This window comes from Myxocyprinus asiaticus, chromosome 24 (assembly GCF_019703515.2).
Source record: "Myxocyprinus asiaticus isolate MX2 ecotype Aquarium Trade chromosome 24, UBuf_Myxa_2, whole genome shotgun sequence".
NCBI classification, from domain to species: Eukaryota; Metazoa; Chordata; class Actinopteri; order Cypriniformes; family Catostomidae; genus Myxocyprinus; species Myxocyprinus asiaticus.
The window spans coordinates 31,044,670-31,064,605 of NC_059367.1; the positions used below are offsets into that span (position 1 = coordinate 31,044,670).

At 36.5% G+C, this 19,936-nt stretch overlaps 2 protein-coding genes across 3 annotated transcripts; both read left to right on the forward strand.

Annotated features, from left to right (window-relative positions):
• The first annotated feature begins 4,415 nt into the window (after positions 1-4,415).
• Positions 4,416-9,992, forward strand: LOC127414785 (transmembrane protein 233). Its single transcript, XM_051653086.1, has 3 exons — positions 4,416-4,680; positions 9,090-9,224; positions 9,459-9,992. Exons 1-3 carry the CDS (start codon positions 4,489-4,491, stop codon positions 9,468-9,470), a joined length of 339 nt encoding a protein of 112 aa, XP_051509046.1. The 5' UTR covers positions 4,416-4,488; the 3' UTR covers positions 9,471-9,992.
• A 1,256-nt stretch (positions 9,993-11,248) lies between these two features.
• Positions 11,249-19,050, forward strand: LOC127414777 (5'-AMP-activated protein kinase subunit beta-1-like). Of its 2 annotated transcripts, none has more exons than XM_051653069.1 (8): positions 11,249-11,392; positions 11,816-11,990; positions 13,432-13,580; positions 16,822-16,915; positions 17,024-17,138; positions 17,277-17,410; positions 18,324-18,392; positions 18,492-19,050. In XM_051653069.1, exons 2-8 carry the CDS (start codon positions 11,823-11,825, stop codon positions 18,567-18,569), a joined length of 807 nt encoding a protein of 268 aa, XP_051509029.1. In that variant the 5' UTR covers positions 11,249-11,392; positions 11,816-11,822; the 3' UTR covers positions 18,570-19,050. The 2 variants fall into 2 exon arrangements, with proteins under 2 accessions (XP_051509029.1, XP_051509030.1); XM_051653070.1 differs by having other exon boundaries at positions 11,816-11,972.
• The last annotated feature ends 886 nt before the right edge of the window (positions 19,051-19,936 follow it).

Genomic DNA, 19,936 nt, shown 5'->3' on the forward strand with positions numbered 1-19,936 from the left:
AACCAAATATCACCTCATCTGCACAGACACACATGCTCTGGTGAAACCCACAGACACGCCACCTGGGTTGAGTTTTTTATAGTTTTTATTGTTTTTCCGCCTTTTTAATATTATAAAGATTTTGTAACCTTTGTAACCTTCTGTGTCTGATAGAACATTTCCTGTTGCGGTTACAGAAGTGTTGATTTAGCTTTTTAGTTAATTGAGCATACAGTAGGATCCGTTGAGCATTTTCAGAAAGGTTAGACTATACATAAACCTTTGATCCGCTTTGTGATGCATTGGTTTCATTCTCACGAAACCAGTCAAGAAAATGTCCTTGTCCTATTTTTCTGTAAAATCAAAAGAAACAAATACTGTAAGAAACTACATTTTGCATGTAGAAAATGAAGTCTATTTTTGGCTATTAAGACTTTTTACATTTTGACATTATTTTCATGACAGCTATACATTTTTACCCCCCAATTCTCATCACCGCAATACAAAAAAGATGATGCTTATGAAACTCTCAACATGAAAAAAAAAAAGAAAAAAAAAATATATTATTTATATATATGGCGGGCCCAAAGGGTGTATAATTTGAAAGCTTAGAATCTGAACTTTTCATAGACAACCATCACTTCTGCATTTATGTTACTTAAAGGTAAAGTGTGTTTACCTTCACCAAAAGTGTGAACACTGAGCCTCCCAGCCAGGCACTATCAAAACATTGATATTTATATTTTGAGCGGCCTGCTCAGCTCCACACTTCCCATTCTAGCTCAACCTATCTGCATCGCCTGCAGAGACAGAGAGAATGAAGTAAAACCAGAGTGAGCATTGGCGTCACATTTACAAGGTTGAGGACACACACACACCACCAAAAATGCTGAGATTGCTCTGACAAACGGGAGCATCAATAACGAGATCGCCACGCAAGTTGCTAAAACACCGCTGCAATACAACAGCGATCTTGACTAGGGCTCCAAAATGCTCAATAATGGTGATATTGTTATGCTTACTAGTTACCAGTGCCACATATCACAAAAAAAGCTGAACAAATTCTGGATTCCAGGATTGGTTTTAGTTTGACAAAACTCACCAAATCCAATCAGGCTTCATTAGTGTTAAGTGGTATCAAGACGCTTGTTACCAACTTTCTTTATCAATTCAGAGTTTGATCCCGAGGTTATGATTAGTTCACGTGCACATTCACATGAGTGAAGCGAACAGCCAATAGTGTGCGAGACAGCGTGAGTCACATCTCGGGAGAGAGTCAGCGAGATTTACTTCTCCGCTGAAGATGTTTATGAAAATTATGATAACTTATAAGTATTTACACACAGTTATAACACAGCACAAGAGGACGTTAAAACATATGATCAATCAAATCACATTTACAGAATAGGAATAATCACTATGAAAACAGCACAGAAGATCACTAATAAATGATAAAGAATTTAAAGGCATTTACACAGCAAGAAGAAACATTGCTTCAACTGCTGCTAGAGCATGAAAAAAAATCTGAAATAAAATATTAAAACAGATAATATATTGATGTGTAATTAACTTTATATAGGTCCACAACAAGAACATTCAGGCTTGTAATTTTAAAAGTTTAATATCTTGATTTGAAATTTTAAAAATTAAAATTTAAATCTTTAGTATTAATTTAAATTACAAACTTAATATCATTTTAAAATATTACACATTAATACACTATCAAATAATACAAATGTGAGCAACTGGAAAAAATGCACTAATGGTATGCACTAATAAAGTCTTATTTGTTCTTTCTTTCTAGCAGCATAAGACACAGTAAAGACATATTTGGTGTGCTTGTGTGCTTTTATTGAACTTCAGGTGAAATACTGTATGTTCATGACATCTCTGCCAGCAAATCCTTATAAGAAGGGGTTTGGGTGGCATTCACACTTTTATGATATATCTACAGTATATTGTGGAGTCATTCGATCATTATTGATACAGTGTTAATATCTTACTTGAAATTATATAATTATTTTTGTTTATTTATTCATAAATATTTTATGGAAAGTGTGGGAAAATTATTGGGAAAAAATTAAAGTGTCTTTTAAACAAATGCAAGACAAAAATAAATTTCTTGCAATAAATAATGATCATAAATTGCTTATTTTGTCAATGTATAAAATTGTCTCATTGAAGTGCACTTTAAATTGGAGTGAGAGATACTGGAGGGAGTGACTGTCACTTTGCTCACAGCTGATTTGTCCAGTATCTGGATGAGATCTCTGATCGGGAACATAACCTGCCCCGGAGCTGGTTAGCCGATTAGCGTATGTTACCATGGCGAGGAACCCCGATAAAAAGCCTATCCACTCTACTGGTACTGCAAATTCAGAGTTCGCTTAAACTAAATTTAAACTTATCTAGCTAGCTGCTTAATCCTGCTTTGTGACATAGGCCAAGAACAATCCTATCTCATGTGCTGGATATCCCGCACCACACACCCAGCTGCCGATCAATCTAGCAATGTTTTCGCTTTCTGTCCGGTGTGTACATGTTATAGTGATCTTGTTCATTAAGATGTTAAACATATATCACCTTTAATTTAGTATGGCCTATTTGTTCATAGCGAATCAGATGAGTCTAAGGGGTGTTGGTAAAGATTGTTTGAAAATGTAATTTATTTTTGTAATTCTGTTTGGTGCCACTAGGAGCGCAGAAATTACACAGGTAACCTTTAAAATAACAAAATAAGGCCTCAAAACATTCGCATTGAAAATTAGCGCCCCCCGAGAGGTAATGGGGTAGAAATATTTATTTGATAATAAAAGTCATTCACATAACACAAAAAAACTTTCTGTTTATCATAAGATTATAAACACATACAATATTATTTATGAATAATTCTTTTTTTATTTTATTTGGGGGGGTTCATTGAAAAATTTGACCAATTTTTATTTTTTAATAATAATTTTCTTTATTTATCACACATTATACATTTGCACATATACAGTGAAATTCTTCTTTTTCACATATCCCAGCTAGGCTGGGGTCAGAGTGCAGGGTCAGCCATGATATGGCGCCCCTGGAGCAGATAGGGTCAAGGGCCTTGCTCAAGGGCCCAACAGTGGCATCTTGGCAGTGCTGGGGCTTGAACCCCTGACCTTCTGATCAGTAACCCAGAGCCTTAACTGCTGAGCTACCACTGCCCCCAATATATTTTGGCTGGTTTTAATTTTTAAAATGCATTGTACAGCAGCATCTTTCTTTACTTTAATAACGTCTGTACTGTGTTACAGTAATGAGAATGATCAAAAACAATGGGAACAGAAAAAATAAATATGTCTAATCAGAATCCCTGAAAATAACACATTTATTTTGAGACAAATTCTTATTTATCATTTTCAGTGTTGTTCAAGGTAATAAAATAAAAAATGAATAACTGTCTAGTAAGTGAAGGGGTGGGGTAGATTTGTTCTGAAAAATGTTCAAAGTGTGCTCAAATTGACTGAACCAATCACACTGGAAATTAATTTGTTTATAGAACACTTGAGTTGTTATAAAATGCCAAATGTGATTGAAATGACCAGAAAATGGTTAACCCTTTCTGAAGTCGTTATTTTCAGTAAGCATAATCTTAATTTGTTACTAAAAAAGCATTTAAACAAAAAAAAAAAAAAACATTATTTGCATTAGTTGGCAAATTTAGCTTCATAACTATTGCCCCTATGTCTACACAATATCACAATATAAAAAAATGATGACTCTTTTCATCCCAAAATGATTACTTAGTATCTAATAATTATTAGTTTTTATCTTGTAATCATGACTTTGTATCTCAAAATGATGATGATACTCCATGTGGCGCAAATGGGCCTTCATAATTTGGGTTTAAATATGACCAGGACATTTCCTTGACAGGTTCCCCCATGCATCTGTAACATGTGATACAGCTTTCATCCTCAGGGCTCCGCTGTTTGCGTTCTTCTCACTACAGTAGCCTGCTATGCGAAAACCATGGGAAAATTGCCAGTGTGCATTTCTTGGCAGCCTTGTAATGTGATTTTGGGGCCATTATCCATATGGCTTTATAAATTGTAACATTAACACTCACTTCTCCCTTTGACAGATAATGGTAATATGGGCAAGCAGACAGACTTTTTTTCTGCTTGCCTCTCCTGTTACATCTTACATCGTTTCGAAGTCTTGCACACATTCTCTCTCTCGCTCTCTCTCTCTCGCTCTCTCTCTCTCTACTTTTTCCTCTCTGAAGTGGGATAGTGTTCAGCCCCAATGATTATTTGGTCATAAGCCATCTTTGACTCACTCAGCTTTCTCATCCATTGCCCCTCACACTATCCAATCATCTGACATCCCCAAAGAGTGTCCTGCCTTCAAAGACATCCTCCTGCCTTCCATTCAGTTTCCTAGGCTTCTTCTCACATCTCATGTAAATGTCCTATCTCACCATAGCCTGCTCCTTCTTAACTTACACCGCTTGATACTCCTGGTTTGTTTTGCATCATGAGTCCTGGCATTCAACGGTCGGACGGAAAGGCAAAGCGCTCTTTAGATGGGAGTGTTGATCACAGTTTGGGAAGGGGCGTTGAGGGACAGGGGCCACCGCCACTGAAGAATTACATTTTTCTGACTATTTTCACCTGCTTTTGCCCTGCATGGCCTATTAACATTGTGGCATTGGTTTTTTCTTTGATGGTGAGTAGAAAACTCAAATAGTTAACAACTGAATAACATTGCATTTTCAATTTTGTAAATAACATTATTAAACAATTGTTCAATATTGAAAAAAAATCAGGATTCTAGTATGTATCTAACTGGACAAATGAGCAGACAACACACTGTGAAAAATGGATAAAAGCAGTTGTTACCTTAAGAATCTCTTTCTACATGATCTGACCATTTAAATTACTTTCATTGGTGTTGAAAGTTTTCAATAATATGTTATTTTGGATGTTACTGCATGAAGCACATTTTTTGGTTTCCTTACAAGTAAATAGTGATAGCTCGGCCAGCAAAACACACTGAAGGGCTAAAATATTGAGTAGTGCAAGAGTGTTTTTCTTAAGTGTTATGTTCTTGCTGGTTTACGGTCCTGTAACAGGGAGTGTATGATACCTGTGGCTTTGAAATCTGACTAAACCTAATTACTCATGGTTAAGATAGGCATATAAGTGTTTGAAATAGACAGGCCTTAAGTATCTGTGCAGTTAACTTTGTGGCGTTCCAACACATGCATGCAAGACTGCATACACTCTCACACACATCTCACACACACCCTTTCCCACAGACTCAGTGCAGATGTGCTTACTTGCACGGGGCATGTGAAAGGTGGAGATTATGATGAGAGTTAATGTTGCAAGAACTATTCTCTTAAAATTAGGCTGTTTCTTTTAACAACAGTTTTTACAGTAGATGAAGTAGGGGAAAGTTTTTTCAGTAGTTTGCTACCTGAATTTTCACACCTTAACCTCAAAATGTGAGACATGTATTCCCAGCATCTAACTTTCACCTTAATGTCAGTGCTCTACATGTTGTCTTGGTTGTGAATTTAATTGAAATGATATGCATAGAGCACTAGAGGGGGTGGGGTAGGAGGGCTGACAGAATGGGTATACACATGGCCTAAAGCATGTGGACAGACGAACACCACACCCATATGTGCTTATTTAACATTTCAAACAAACCATGGGCATTTTTAGAGAGTTCCTTTCTTTACTGCTATGACAACTTTGGCTCTTTTTGGAAAGTTTTGTACTAGATGTTAGAACATGAGTGCATGGCTTTGCTACAATTCAGACATAAGAGTGTCAGTGAGGTCAGACGCTGATGTTGGGTGATAGGGCTTAGCTGGACTCCTATGACAGTGCCATTTTTAATGTCACTGAGATCTTTGGTCCACCCCATTCCACTGAAAATGTTTGTCTAAGGAAACTGCATGGCTGCATGCTTAAGGAATTGTTCTCCCAAAAATTAAAATTCTCTCATAATTTACTTACCGTCATGCCATCACAGTTGTGTATGACTTTCTTTCTTCTGCTGAACACAAATGAAGATTTTTAGAAGAATATCTCAGCTCTGTACGTCCATAGGGTCAACAGGGTTTAAAACTTTGAAGCTCAAAAAGCATTTAAAGGCAGCATAAAAGTTATCCATAAGACTCCAGTGGTTTAATCCATGTCTTCAGAAGTGATATGATAGGTGTCAGGTATGTGCCGTGGCTTTGAGACTGGACAAGCATCAATACACATTATTAAACGCTGTGCCCAAAACACATTATACGGGTGAGTGTAATGTCGCGGAAATGTTATAGACATAAATTGTTGCCTTAGAACCCACCAGTCAGTGGAAACAACTATCACAGTGGCTAACCTCATGACCAAATTATTTTAAATTCAGGACAGTAATATTGCTATCACACAAATTAAAGACTGTCATATATTGAGCCGAGCATGTTTATGTCCATTAAATTATATAATGAACCATAGTGCCAGAAGAGCTTGTTTTGACATACAACAAAAAGAAAAAGAAAAGATTGCCAGTTAATAGTTTCAACATAATAGGCCTCACACGTCATTCTTTCCACAGTTCAGAAACACTGGAATGGACAGCGGTTATTAACTAATCTGACCACCAAAGACAACAATCTAAACCTGAATGTACAGGGATTTTTTTTAAACAGACTCTGCGCCCTAACGTTAGAACTATAAAACAGACATAACACAAGAAGGAAATGATTGCCAGATCACCACTTCATGGCCTCAGACTAACCAGAAACAATGACCTAGTATCTATGACCTAGTATTAATTACACAGATTTTTAATAAATACATTAATTTACCTTTACTTGAACACAAAATCCATGCGTCTCTCCTTGCGAATGAACATCTCCGTCACTTTGTTGTAAATGTCGCCCGCTTGTTGAAGTTTCACTAGCCTCTCTTTCTCGATTTTTAATTTAAATTAACTTTGCCAAATCCACATAGGTCGTCAATGCTTACAATGCAGATATCCTTTTTAGCACTTAATAATGCATTAGTAACGTGAACTTGAACGTGTTGATACAAAACTAAAATCTAGCCTATCAGATAGCGTGACTGAAGGAAGGAGTTTCTGATTGGCTTACACATTTTGGTTTGCATGCTTACCTTGGCCATTTGTAGTAGCGGGCGAGACTTTGAATGAATGTAGTGTTGAATGAAAGGGCGGTAAACAATGCTTTGAATCAGAGAAAGCATAACATAAAGTGCTTATATCTGAGGGCGGTGCCAAAGCGAATAAATTAATAACTGTCTGTGCTGCTCAACTGAGATGAAAGATGACAGCCCTCCTATGAAGAGCTCTTTTTTGGTGATTCACATTCTTCGTGCATATCGCAACCTACTGGGCAGGGAGGAGAATTTATCGTAAAAAAGGACTTACATATTGATCTGTTTCACACACACCTATCATATCGCTACTGAAGACATGGATTAAACCAATGGAGTTGTATGGATTACTTTTATGCTGCCTTTATGTGCTTTTTGGAGCTTCAAAGGTTTAGACCCTGTCGACTTGCAATTTATCGACCTATAGAAAGATCTTCTTCTAAAAATCTTTTTTTGTGTTTAGCAAAAGAAAGAAAGTCATACACATCTGGGATGAGTAAATGATGGGAGAATTTATTTTTGGGTGAACTATTCCTTTAACTTTACGCAACTGTTAGAAATAATGAGTGAGGCTGAAATAGCCAGAACTGTTAATTGGTAGAGGGTGTCTACATACTTTTGGATATATAGTATATAGTGCAGATTGTCCATTTCTATATCAAGTTTGCAAGGTAGAATGTAGAGTGATTCATGGAATAGACTGTGATTCATCCACATCAGGACATGAAGATGAATCATTGCCACCAGTTGCCCATTCCCGTCATAATTTTCCCCCTCATTCAGAAATCAATCTGCGCTTTTCAAATGATAGTACCAGTTCAGAGATAGGGGGTCTCAATGGGTAAAAGTGTAGAGGTTTGCAGTCAAGAGCAACACTTCTAGTTTCAGGTTGACTCCGGCGCTGGTGTCTCCCACACAGTAATGCTTCAGGGCTCACTGACTACAGCAGCTTCAGCCGCCACCACGAAAGCTATGAGAAACTAGACGAGCATCACAAATCACGCAACCCAACTTACTGCCCTCTGAGCCACAGGGTTTTTTTGTTTGAGCTGTATCACTGTCAACAGCAGATAAGGCAATAAAAAAAAGTGTTCATCTTTACAGGTGCAGAGTATATAGTATCTTTGTCTCACTTTTAACAACACTGCAATCATTTCCTTAATAGTTTGGTCGTTTTCCAGTAAAAATATCTAAACATCCTTTAAATAAGATAATATTTACTTGACAAAATAAAGTGTGCAAGAAAATAAGACTTGTTTTCAGAGAATATATCCTGAATTAAGTGCATTTTTCCTACCTCAATGGCAAATGTTTTTTTTTTTTTTTGGTTTAAGCATAAACCTCACAACATTTTGCATGATTTTTGTTCCAAAAATATAAAATAAAATAAAAATCTGGGTAATAAAAAAATAAACTATTTAAAAAACTAGTAAATATATATTGTTATAAGGATGATTAGATGTTTTACTGGAAACAAGACAAAAAAATTAATCAAGAAAATTATTTGTTGCTGTGTAGTTCTCCTTACACTTTAATTTAGACCACCTGATTTTTTGCTCAAATGTTGTCCCGACCTGAAATACATCTGATTCATCTGAGGCCAGATCATGGTTGTCATCTCAGTAAATGTGATTTAGTGCCAGTGATCTATGTCCAAGTCTCGGTTTGCTGTCTGAGCTTATTAAAAGGGCAGAAATGAGACTGGCATCATCACTATGTTCCTCATTGCTGCTTGCTTTATGGGCCATGGTGTCAGGTTTTCACTTAGAGACCTGTCACTGCTGTAACTAAATATGCAAAAAAAAAAAAAAAAAAATGTAATTCAAAATCTTCTACAGCACCTACATTTTGAGTTTGTTCATCTTGACATTTATTTATTTATTTTTGTCAAATTGTGTGAAGTCATTATACCATTGTATTTTCTCAGTCTCTCTCTCCTTCCCTCTCACTCCTTTTTAGTCTCAGAGCAGTTATGATGCAGATGACTATGAAGGAGCTCAGCGGCTGGGAAGAAAAGCTCTTCACATGGGAATCGCTTCATTCGTCATTGGCCTCCTGATCATTATGGTCTACTGTATTGTACACGTCACCACGGTACTCATTCACACAAAGTTACAGGCACACTTTCATAAGCATGACTCAAGTATATATATAAGTTGATTTGTCAAATTATCAGTTGTAAATGATATTCCCACATGTCCTATTATTTTTAAGTAACATGATTCATGCACTGTATTGTAAGTTGCTTTGAAAAGAAAATATCTGCTAAGAACACAAATGTAAATATAAAGATCTTTAATCACCTTCTTTGTTATATTAACTCAACAGAATGCAATCTGATCGTGAAGAGATGACAGCTGGAAAATTACACTGTAAATTGGTGGCGATCAGTTCCAGTGAACACAAGAGGACACTGTGAGCTAAACCCAGAACGTGGTTTCACTGGGGTTGCGCCATGTGCTTGAACCCTCCTGGATTTATAAGTAATCAACATTTTGAAATGGAATGTATAAAAGGGTCCGATTTGCTAAAAGCATGGCCAAAAGGAGTCTGAAATACAGAAACTCATTTAATATTCATACCATCGCGAAAATATTTCAGTGATGTCATTTAGCTTTGCAGGCAGCACGATTGCAAGCCTGCATGTTGAATATAATGTCACCTCACATCTTGTAAATGTGTATAGAGGTGTAAATTATGTTTGTCCTGAAGCATACTAAAAGAATGCTTTCTCCCAGCTGATGCTTTAAAAAACAACAACAACAAAAAAAAAAAAAAAAAAACTATTTTGTATGTATGAATGTAAAAATAAGTTTGACTGCATTTTTTTTAAAGAGAAAAATAAAAATGTCTGGAATGACTCAATACACTACATACACAAGAGTCTGTCTCAGTTTTATAATGCATTATAGCAGGCACCAGTGCTCAAAGATATTACTCTCTTCCTTAGTCTTTTAATCTCTTCCCCTACCCATGTCATCTCGTCCTTTACACCCAATGTAATCTGCAGCGTTTGGAGTATCCAGTATTCTGATATGTAATGTTATATCGAGCTAAGGTTAAATATAGCTAAATAATTCTCCAGACTTGGCAATCAGAGCAAGCAGCTACTGGCTCCTGCTGAACATATGCAATGATATGCTAGTGGGAGTATTTTACTGTAAGGGTTATCAGTGTACATCAGTATAAGGGTTCATATTTACAGTAATCATTGTGTCACTACCATCAGTCTCACTTTAATTACTAACTACTGTTTTTTTTTCAGGAGGAACCACACTTGTGGTCCACCTCTCTGCTGTTAACACCCATGTCTGTGTTTATTGAAGTGTACCTTGTCGCCAGCCATGTCATGACAATGGAACCTGGATAGCCGTGAGAATGTTGCAAGATTCTGAGTGACACATATGTGTATACTCAGCACAGCTGGCTGACTCCATCACAGAACACACCCTGTCCCCAGACTGTCTAAAAAAATATAGTAATCATAATAATAATCATAATCATAATTTAAATTAATTATTATAATTATTAGTATATAATAAAAATAAAATAATTGTATTATAAAATAATTATTAATATAATAATAATTATTAATATAATAATAATTTAAAATAATGATAATATTATTAATAATAATTATGAGGATTATTATTATTATTCATATAATAATTATTATATATAAAAAATAAAATAACTATATTATATGAATATTATATTTTAATATAATTATACATATAATATAATTCTATTATAATAATTTGTATAATAATAATTATTAATATAATAACACTCATAATCATAATAATAATAATAATTATTATTATATTAAACATTTTATTATAAAGATTACAAAAAATACTATATATTATTAGTAAATATTGCTTCATTGTTTGTGTTCATCCAGATATGAATAGGCTCCAGGTCTATATGAATCCATGTTTTACTTACATACTAATTTCATTTCAGTGCACATTATTTTTCAGATATTGTATATTTATGATATTATATTATATAATGTCAAAATGCTTGTTTTTAATGTTCCAGTAATAACTAGATCAAATGTATAGACAGTTATTATATAACAGTATCATTGTTTAAACTGCATGCATCGACTTGTGCATGGATGGATGTGTTTTCCCTCGTATTGAACAGCAGGCGGAAGAGGAGGTGTGCTTAACATTTAACCTTTTTTGCCATACAATGTGAAAATGGCGTTATGAACGGAAAGAACCACGAGCAACGGGCAAATAAAGTTTTCAGAGGTAAGATATTTAATCATAAGGGAAATTACCTCTGTCCGACATGAAACGGAGATACACTGCAGTTGTTTATGTGGGCGAGACTTAAACACGCACGGAAAAATGAAGATGTCAAAATATGTCCAAAACAGCCTTTTACTTCCTGTGTCTTTATGAGTTCACTATATTATTTACAATTGATAAATCTGAATCAAAACTAGATCGTTTAGGTGACGTAAACAAACATGACTGTGACTGTTGCCAAAACATGATCGTCAAAACCGGTGAAAGGTCATTTCTTCCATCGTGTATATATGTACTGCTGTGTTTGCAAGTATTGTTGTTGTGTTACAAGTAACGGCTGAAGACACAATCTCTAATAAGAGGATTAATGAAAGAAAGCTGTTGTTTAGAATCGTAAGTCTCATTGAAATGCATGTAAATAAGGAGCAGCATGGGGAACACGAGCAGTGAGAGGAGCGGAGCGGCTCAAGGGGAGAAGGCGCAGAGGCGAGAGAGCCGCGGCGCTAAAGATGGAGCTCGACCCAAAATACTGATGGACAGCGCGGAGGACGGGGACATATTTCAAGCAGATGATGCAAAGGTGGTGAACTACAGTACAGGTGGTGTGGTTACAAGCACGAAAGTAAAACAAGTTTTGGAAGTGATGGAAAAGTTTGGACATACCTGCTCATTATTCTTTACTAAACATTTCACATTTTTGGAATATATTAATATTTTGGAAAATTAATGTTCCTAGTTCAATACAAGTTAAGCCAAATGAAATGCATTGTCTTACAATGGAAGTGAATGGGGCTAGTCCATAAACGTTAAAATACACATTGTTTCAAAACAGTAGCCAAAAGATGTAAACCGTATTCATGTTAATATGATTTTAGTGTTGTTGCGCATTACCGGTGTGATGTAATCTGCATTTACCAGGTTACAGGGTTTACAAGTTTTGTGTCATAATGACAACAAAGTTGAAATATTGGGTATAACTTTACAAGGTTAGTCAGTGAATTTATCACACTAAAATCACATTAACACGTATAATATTTACATCTTGTGGCTATACTTTTGAAACAGTGTGTATTTTAATGTTTATAGACTGGCCCCATTCACTTCCATTGTAAATGCTTTACTGTAAATGTGAGTTTTTTTTTCTTTTTCTTTTTTCTTTTTTTTTAAATGAGGGATGAGATTTTTTGTGGTTATCAAAATAATTCTACAAATGCTGTGGATTGATTTGAAATGTAATGAACCTGGAACATTCCTTTAAATAACACAAATGGAAGTGTGGGAATTATGTAGAGACCAGACCTGCTGATAAGACCAGCTTCAACCAGCCTAAGCCATTTGGCTAGTTTTAGAGGGGTTTTGAATACTTTTTTATTTAGTCAGGCTGGTCTCAGTTGTTCTTCCAGCCTGGCCAGCTAAAAAGTCTTTAAAACCCCTCTAAATCCAGCCAACTGACCAGCCTGGCCGCTGTTTTTTTTAATTTTTTTTTTTAATTTTATTTTTTTATTTTTATTTTTATTTTTTTTACCAGCAGTATGTAAACAAATCAAAATAATCTTATATTTAAGCTTCCTTGAAGTTGTCACCCTTTGCCTAGATTACAGCTCTGCACACTCTGGGCTTCTCAACCAGCCTTATGACTTCTTTAGTCCAAGTCATCCATTTAAAAAAACAATAATACAACAATTTTGTTTTTTAGTTGTGTTAAGAAACAACAGTCATGTGTGTCCAAACTTTCGTCTCATATTATATGTTCCATCATAGTAAAGTAATAAGTTAGGATGCTTGTTATTTAAAAGAGTTGTTCTTGACATGTTTACTGCTGAATAATATATATATTTTTAAGGATTTAATGTGTAAGGATGTGTAATTTACGGGTTTTAATATCAATTACTATTTCAGCAGCCCATTAGGTCAGCAGGTCACAAGCTAATTATTGCTAGCTAATGTCTGTTCTGTCTTTTGCATACTGTGCAATGTGTTTATTGGTATGATGTCTTGCACCTCTGACAGCTGTACACACCTCCTCCATCTTCTTTCAGGAGTTTCTAGCCTGGCAACAAGATCAGGAATCAGATTGTAAAACTTCGCTAGAGGAAAGGCCCACTGTGTTCCGCTATAACGGTCCAGGGAAAGAGATCTACTTGTCTGGCTCATTTAATAACTGGGCCAAAATCCCCTTGAATAAGAGGTGAGTCCTGACAGACAGTAGATCATTAGGATAACATGGAAGGTGGTGTTAATACAAGAAATACAGCAGGAGACTGGACTGAAGGTCACTTAAGTGCTTTCCACAGTTAGAAATGTTAATCCAGGGTAATTCTAACCCTGAGTAAATGTAATCCTGACCTTCTTTCAAAATTACAAGTGTGAAATGTTACTTAAATCGGGGTTCAGCATATTGTTAAAAGCCCTTAAGTGATTTGACACCAAGAGTGTTGAATTATCAGTCTCTGCAGATCTGATACTGCTCTCTTGGACGCAAAAAACTTGGAAATTCATTAAAGGAATGCTCTGGGTTCAATACAAATTAAGCTCAATCAACAGCATTTGTGGCATAATTTTGGTTACCACAACAAATTATTGACTCTTCCTCATTAATTAAAAAAACATACAAAAAAACACATTAAAATTTACTCTAAGCAATTACTATGTAAGTGAATGGAGCCAGTCTGTAAACTTTAAAATAAATACTCTTTCAAAATGTTAGTCATTAGACATTCAAATGATACATTTTAACATGATTTCATTTTGATATAATCAGAGATTAACCTGCGTTATGGTGTTTGTGACTGGCGGTACATTATCATGAAGATGTAATATTGCATATAACTTTACACAGGCATGTAACACATATCATGTTTACATTTTGTGTCTATACTTTTGAAACAGTGTGTATATTAATGGACTGGCTCCATTCGCTTCCATTGTAATTTATTTTGTATTTTTTTATTAATGAGGGATGAGTCAAAACTAATTTTAGTGGTAATCAAAATCATGCCACAAATGCTGTTGATTGAGCTCAACTTGTACTGAACCTGGAATATTCCTTTTGAAGGGGCATTCAGTAGTTCTCTAGCTAGCATTAGCATTGCTGTTCTTCGTGTACTTTAAGTACCAATGTTACAGTGGTGTTAGACGCTATACTGCCATCTTTGGACGTGGATCAGCATGATCATCTCTGCTGCCCCCAACAGCTTTGGAAATATCATTTGCATCTGGAAAAGTTTGAGTTTGAGGTCATTTCTAAAGTTATTTATTACTCCTATAATATAATTGCTTTGCCTAAAAACAAACATCAGAAATCAAGTGAAAATGCTTCTACTGTTAAGGATAGATTATTATTGTCCCTCATATCAATAATCTTTGGAGACTGTCAACGTTTCACGTTATTTCTAAAGACAGTTATTACATTTATTAGAGAACTGCTTAGTGTAAAATAAATCTCAATTATCTAGCGATGCAGAATGTTATGGTAAAGGAAAGATTAGTATTGTTTTTGATGATCAAATTTAGCATGTCCATGAATACTGTATTTGAAGAACTCTTTTTATTTCCAAGCAACCAACGTCATGGTTTACACAAATTCCACAACAATCGCTGTACCAAGCTACTTTGCACTAAATGAATGAAGACGTAGATGCCTTACCGTTACCAATGTTTACTCTAGTTTTTTGCCTTTGCTGGTCTGTCTTCTTGCTTGAAGCAAGTTGCTTCAGACCTTTTTTTGCTTCTTCGGCAGTACAGCTACTGGATCTCCCATTGTCTCCGCTGCTAAAGCACGATAAATAAGTATGTTAGATTGTGTTCTGTCACCATGGAAAATTCCTTGTGTGTGTAAGCATACTTGGCAATAAAGCTCATTCTGATTCTTTTCGCTCTTCACGTCACCAAACAACAATCTTCTAAGCATAACCAAGAGTATCTACACAGTCAGCGAGCGCAAGGTTTCTCTTCTTCATTGTTTAGTGAAACACCGCAGGTCATGTGATTTCAACATGGCGAAACACATTGAAGGGGGTGACCCGTACCATGTAGAATAAAACACTTTTTATAGAAAACTATTATGAGTAGAATCTTCATCTCATGTGAGTCATGAGACCATTAATTGGCTCTGTCACTCTACTATCTCCTCTTCACCAATAGCTGGTGTGTGGTGAGCATACTGGCGCACTATGGCTGCTGTCGCATCATCCAAGTGGATGTTGCACACTGTTGGTGGTTGAGGAGAGTCCCCTGTTAACTGTGTAAAGCGCTTTGAGTGTAGTGTCAGAAAAGCACTATATAAATGTAATGTTCATTCATTCATTCATACACCATTCTGATCAAACTTCACAAAAACACAGTTCATTCGTTATTGTGTAAAACATTTTAAATTGGCTCCAAACTACTGAATGCACCTTTAAAGATAGTAGGCTACTTCCCATGTGTTTACATATCCAATACTATGTGTGCAATTTAATGTGAACAAATAATATAGCCATATGTAACACTTAAAAAGTCTTAAGTGGGGGCCTGGGTAGCTCAGCGAGTATTGACGCTGACTACCACCCCTGGAGTCACGAGTTCGAATCCAGGGTGTGCTGAGTGACTCCAGCCTGGTCTCCTAAGCAACCAAATTGGCCTGGTTGCAAGGGAGGGTAGAGTCACACGGGGTAACCATCTCGTGGTCGCGATTAGTGGTTCTTGCTCTCAATGGGGCGCGTGGTAAGTTGTGCGTGGATGGCGGAGAATAGCATGAGCCTTCACGTGCTGCGAGTCTCCGTGGTGTCATGCACAGCGAGCCACATGATAAGATGCGTGGATTGACTATTTCAGAAGTGGAGAAAACTGAGACTTGTCCTCCGCCACCTGGATTGAGGTGAGTTACCGTGCCACCATGAGGACCTAGTAAGTAGTGGGAATTGGGCATGCCAAATTGGGGAGAAAATGGGATTTAAAAAAAAAAGTGGCCTAAATGTACATAATAAGATCAAAATGTGCTTTTACTGGAAATGACTGACTAGACGAAAGGGAAAGCAATAGATATCCTGGTGACATCACACCATACACAATACACATGGAAACTGCAAAAGAGCAGCTTTCTGTGACCATCTGTCACTGCTATTATCATGAGTAGGAAAAGCTATGTCATGTATGTACTTGTACAGAGCCATGTAAATACAGTCTAAGAATGGCATCTCTTGTGCAGCTGTGCTGAAATTAATGCACTTTTTATGTGGGCCAACTTATTTTGAACCAGAAAGCCATTAAATGAGTTTTCATTTATAGAGATTTGTTTTACAAGAATTCACTTTATGAACCAATGTCCAGGACAGAATTGTGGTTGTTCTCAGTCAACTTTGTCATCTCAATGAATCAATTTTATGATTGTCGAATCTCTTTTTCTGTCTTGCTTTCCCTCACTTTTTGCTCTCTGTATCTTTTTCCAGTCATAATAATTTTGTGGCAATAATTGACCTGCCAGAGGGAGAGCACCAGTATAAGTACTACGTAGACGGATACTGGACATTAGATCCCAAGGAGGTGTGGGGGAAAAAAATTCTGTACTTTACCAAGGTCACACTGTATTATACAACAATATATTTGAAAGCTTTAATCTGACTTAAGTTTCAATATGGTATTCTTTTCCAGCCTGTTGTGACCAACAAGTCAGGTGTCGTGAATAATGTAATTAAAGTGAGGAAAACTGACTTCGAGGTATTCGACGCACTGAAGACCGACTCGGAAAAATGTGCAGATATGTCAGGTAATCAATGTCAATATATATGTATGTATATATATATATATATATATATATATATATAATCAATGTATATAAAGCTCTTCACTGTGAAGCAATGAAAATAAGCTATTGGTTGTGATCCTATACACTTGGCGCTGTCAGACTTGTCCAGCTCACCTCCTGGACCATACCACCAGGATTCCTACACTATCAAATCAGAGGACAAACTGCGCTCTCCACCCATCCTTCCACCACACCTGCTGCAGGTGCTCCTCAACAAAGATACTGGAATCTCTGTAAGTACTCCTCTGAAAGTTATTTTCCTGAACATATGATTAACTGTTGTGGCATTCTTACACAGAGTATAGGTCTGCACAGGACTTTCCCATCCTGTTCCCACAAGATTCATTCCACTTTTGGAGTACTACCGCAGAATTATACCCAGTGTCCATATGGTTCCCAACCTCTCCCATTCAATTTATCGAATTTTCCACCATAACATTACTGTGCCAAAAAACATAACACTAATAACGCTTTCACATGCAACTCCTTGCACTTGCCACCAGCTGAATTTGTAAATTTGACAGTGATTTCAAGGCGGGTGTAACAGTGATTTGAGCGGAGGTGGATTCTTCATCACAGCCTAAATATAGTGTTGCAGTTACCAGTTGTCATAAGATTTAAATGTTCCATTTTGCTTTTAAAGAGATAAGAAAAGCTTGTGGTTGAAAATGATTTATTGTTTTCAGCTTTAAGCCACATTCACACTGCCAACAGCTCGCAGCAACAACACTAGCATCATGACCTGATGTCATTCATTTTCAACGAGAGCTGGAGACTTTGGGCGAAATAAGTGATATCTGCCATTGGCAACTTGATGTGGGCGTGTCCAGCAGCACAAAAACGTTGAGAAAAGTTTAACTTTATGCAAATGCAGAGTGACATAATAGGGATACGGCGGACCTCATTTGCAAGCAAACATTTCCTCTCCAGAATATTCATTTTTATCAGCTTTAACACTGATTCACTGTCAACATGGTATTGACATTCATATCTTTTACTAGGGCATCCAGAATTAAGAACACTTACAAGTGACCAACCGCCACATTAACTGACGACATGTAGTGACAAAGTCACTCAAGAGTGTGAACGGCTATTGAGAGCAATGACTTTCACTAATGTGTTTGTGTATGTGTGTGTTTTTAACAGTGTGATCCCACTCTGCTGCCTGAACCAAACCATGTGATGCTCAACCACCTGTACGCTCTGTCCATTAAGGTTCAGTAGCTTTTTTAACTTTAAGAAGTGAATTCTATAGAGATTACCAGTGTATTTCAGTTTATTGCATTACTGTGCATCTATTTGCTCTCCTCACAGGATGGCGTGATGGTCCTCAGTGCAACACATCGCTACAAAAAGAAGTATGTGACCACACTGCTGTACAAGCCTGTATGATCACAATCGGCCTGTGTGAACTCCAAAACGATTCTCTCCGGTTTCTGTCTGATACAGTCTTGTACTGCAAAATGTTACCCATCAAGGGAAGGGACCATACATGTTGAAACTCGCGCGCGCGTGTGTGTGCACGTGTGTGTGTGTGTGTGTGTGTGCGTGCGTGTGCGTGTGTGTGTGTGTGTGTCCAAATGTCAGGCAGGTTGTAAAAATGGAATGTAAAATGGAATCATGATATCTTCAAAGTTTGTACAACAATATGATTTGATATACACAGTATATAATTTCTTCTTATGAAGCTTTAATTTTTAGGCTTTCTAAAATATACTACAGCTGCATTTTTGGTCATAATTGTGCCTTGGCTGGATTTTGCTTTTGCTTGTTCTTAATCGATTATTGAAGATTCCTGCATATAAAACGGTGAGAGAAAATAACTGTTAATGAATGGTCCAATTTTACTAATAAAATGCACTTACAGACATCACTTACAGAGCTGTCTTTTATTTGTGTATAATTTAACTACATGAAACATTCACACTGTAAAAAATTCAACAGCAACAAAAAAAATCTCCTTACCTGCAAATTCACTAGGTTTCTGAAATCAGTAAGTTTATATTATCATTACAAAGTTATGGATAAGAGCTGGTAAAGCAGTGGTCATTAAAAATTGTTGGTGTGATGTGATACCAGCAGGTGACAATGCCTTCCTGAGCTAAATTATATAAGTGTGGCTGTGATGTCTTTCACCACAAGGCTGAGTTATCTTAAGCAAAGCCAAATCACAGGGCAGAGAAACCACTTGGTGCATGGGTGAAGAATTTCACACGAGACAGTCCTTGCTAAATGTTTCTGCTAAAAGACTGAACACACATTCAGACACAAATGACAAAAAAGACTGAAATGTTGATTTGCAGCAACATTTCATGTACTAAAACACTATTTTAAGCATTTCCAAATTTGCTGAAGCCTTCATTTAGAGTTTATGCAAGGGCCATGCTCTCAGCCAACAGTGCACCGTAGGGTCAAGGTGTTTGTAGTCTGAATTGTAAGTGTGATAGTTTGCTGCAAAGCATTGAACTGCAACTCAGTCTTACTCATATACAGCAGCCTGACATGCATCATTCGACAGATGCTCATCAAAGGTAGTATGAGTTAATATGAGAATAAGATATCAGAACATTTTAATATTATGTTATTACCTGAATGGTAATATTCAGATTGGCATGTGGCACCACTCCACCATGGGTGGCACAGACTGTCACAATTATAGCGAAGTACGTATGTGGTTTCAGAAACATGGGTGCATTTTCAAATAGAGATTTAAATGAACACTGACAATTAGGATTCAATATCTAAAAGTGTTTCGAAAT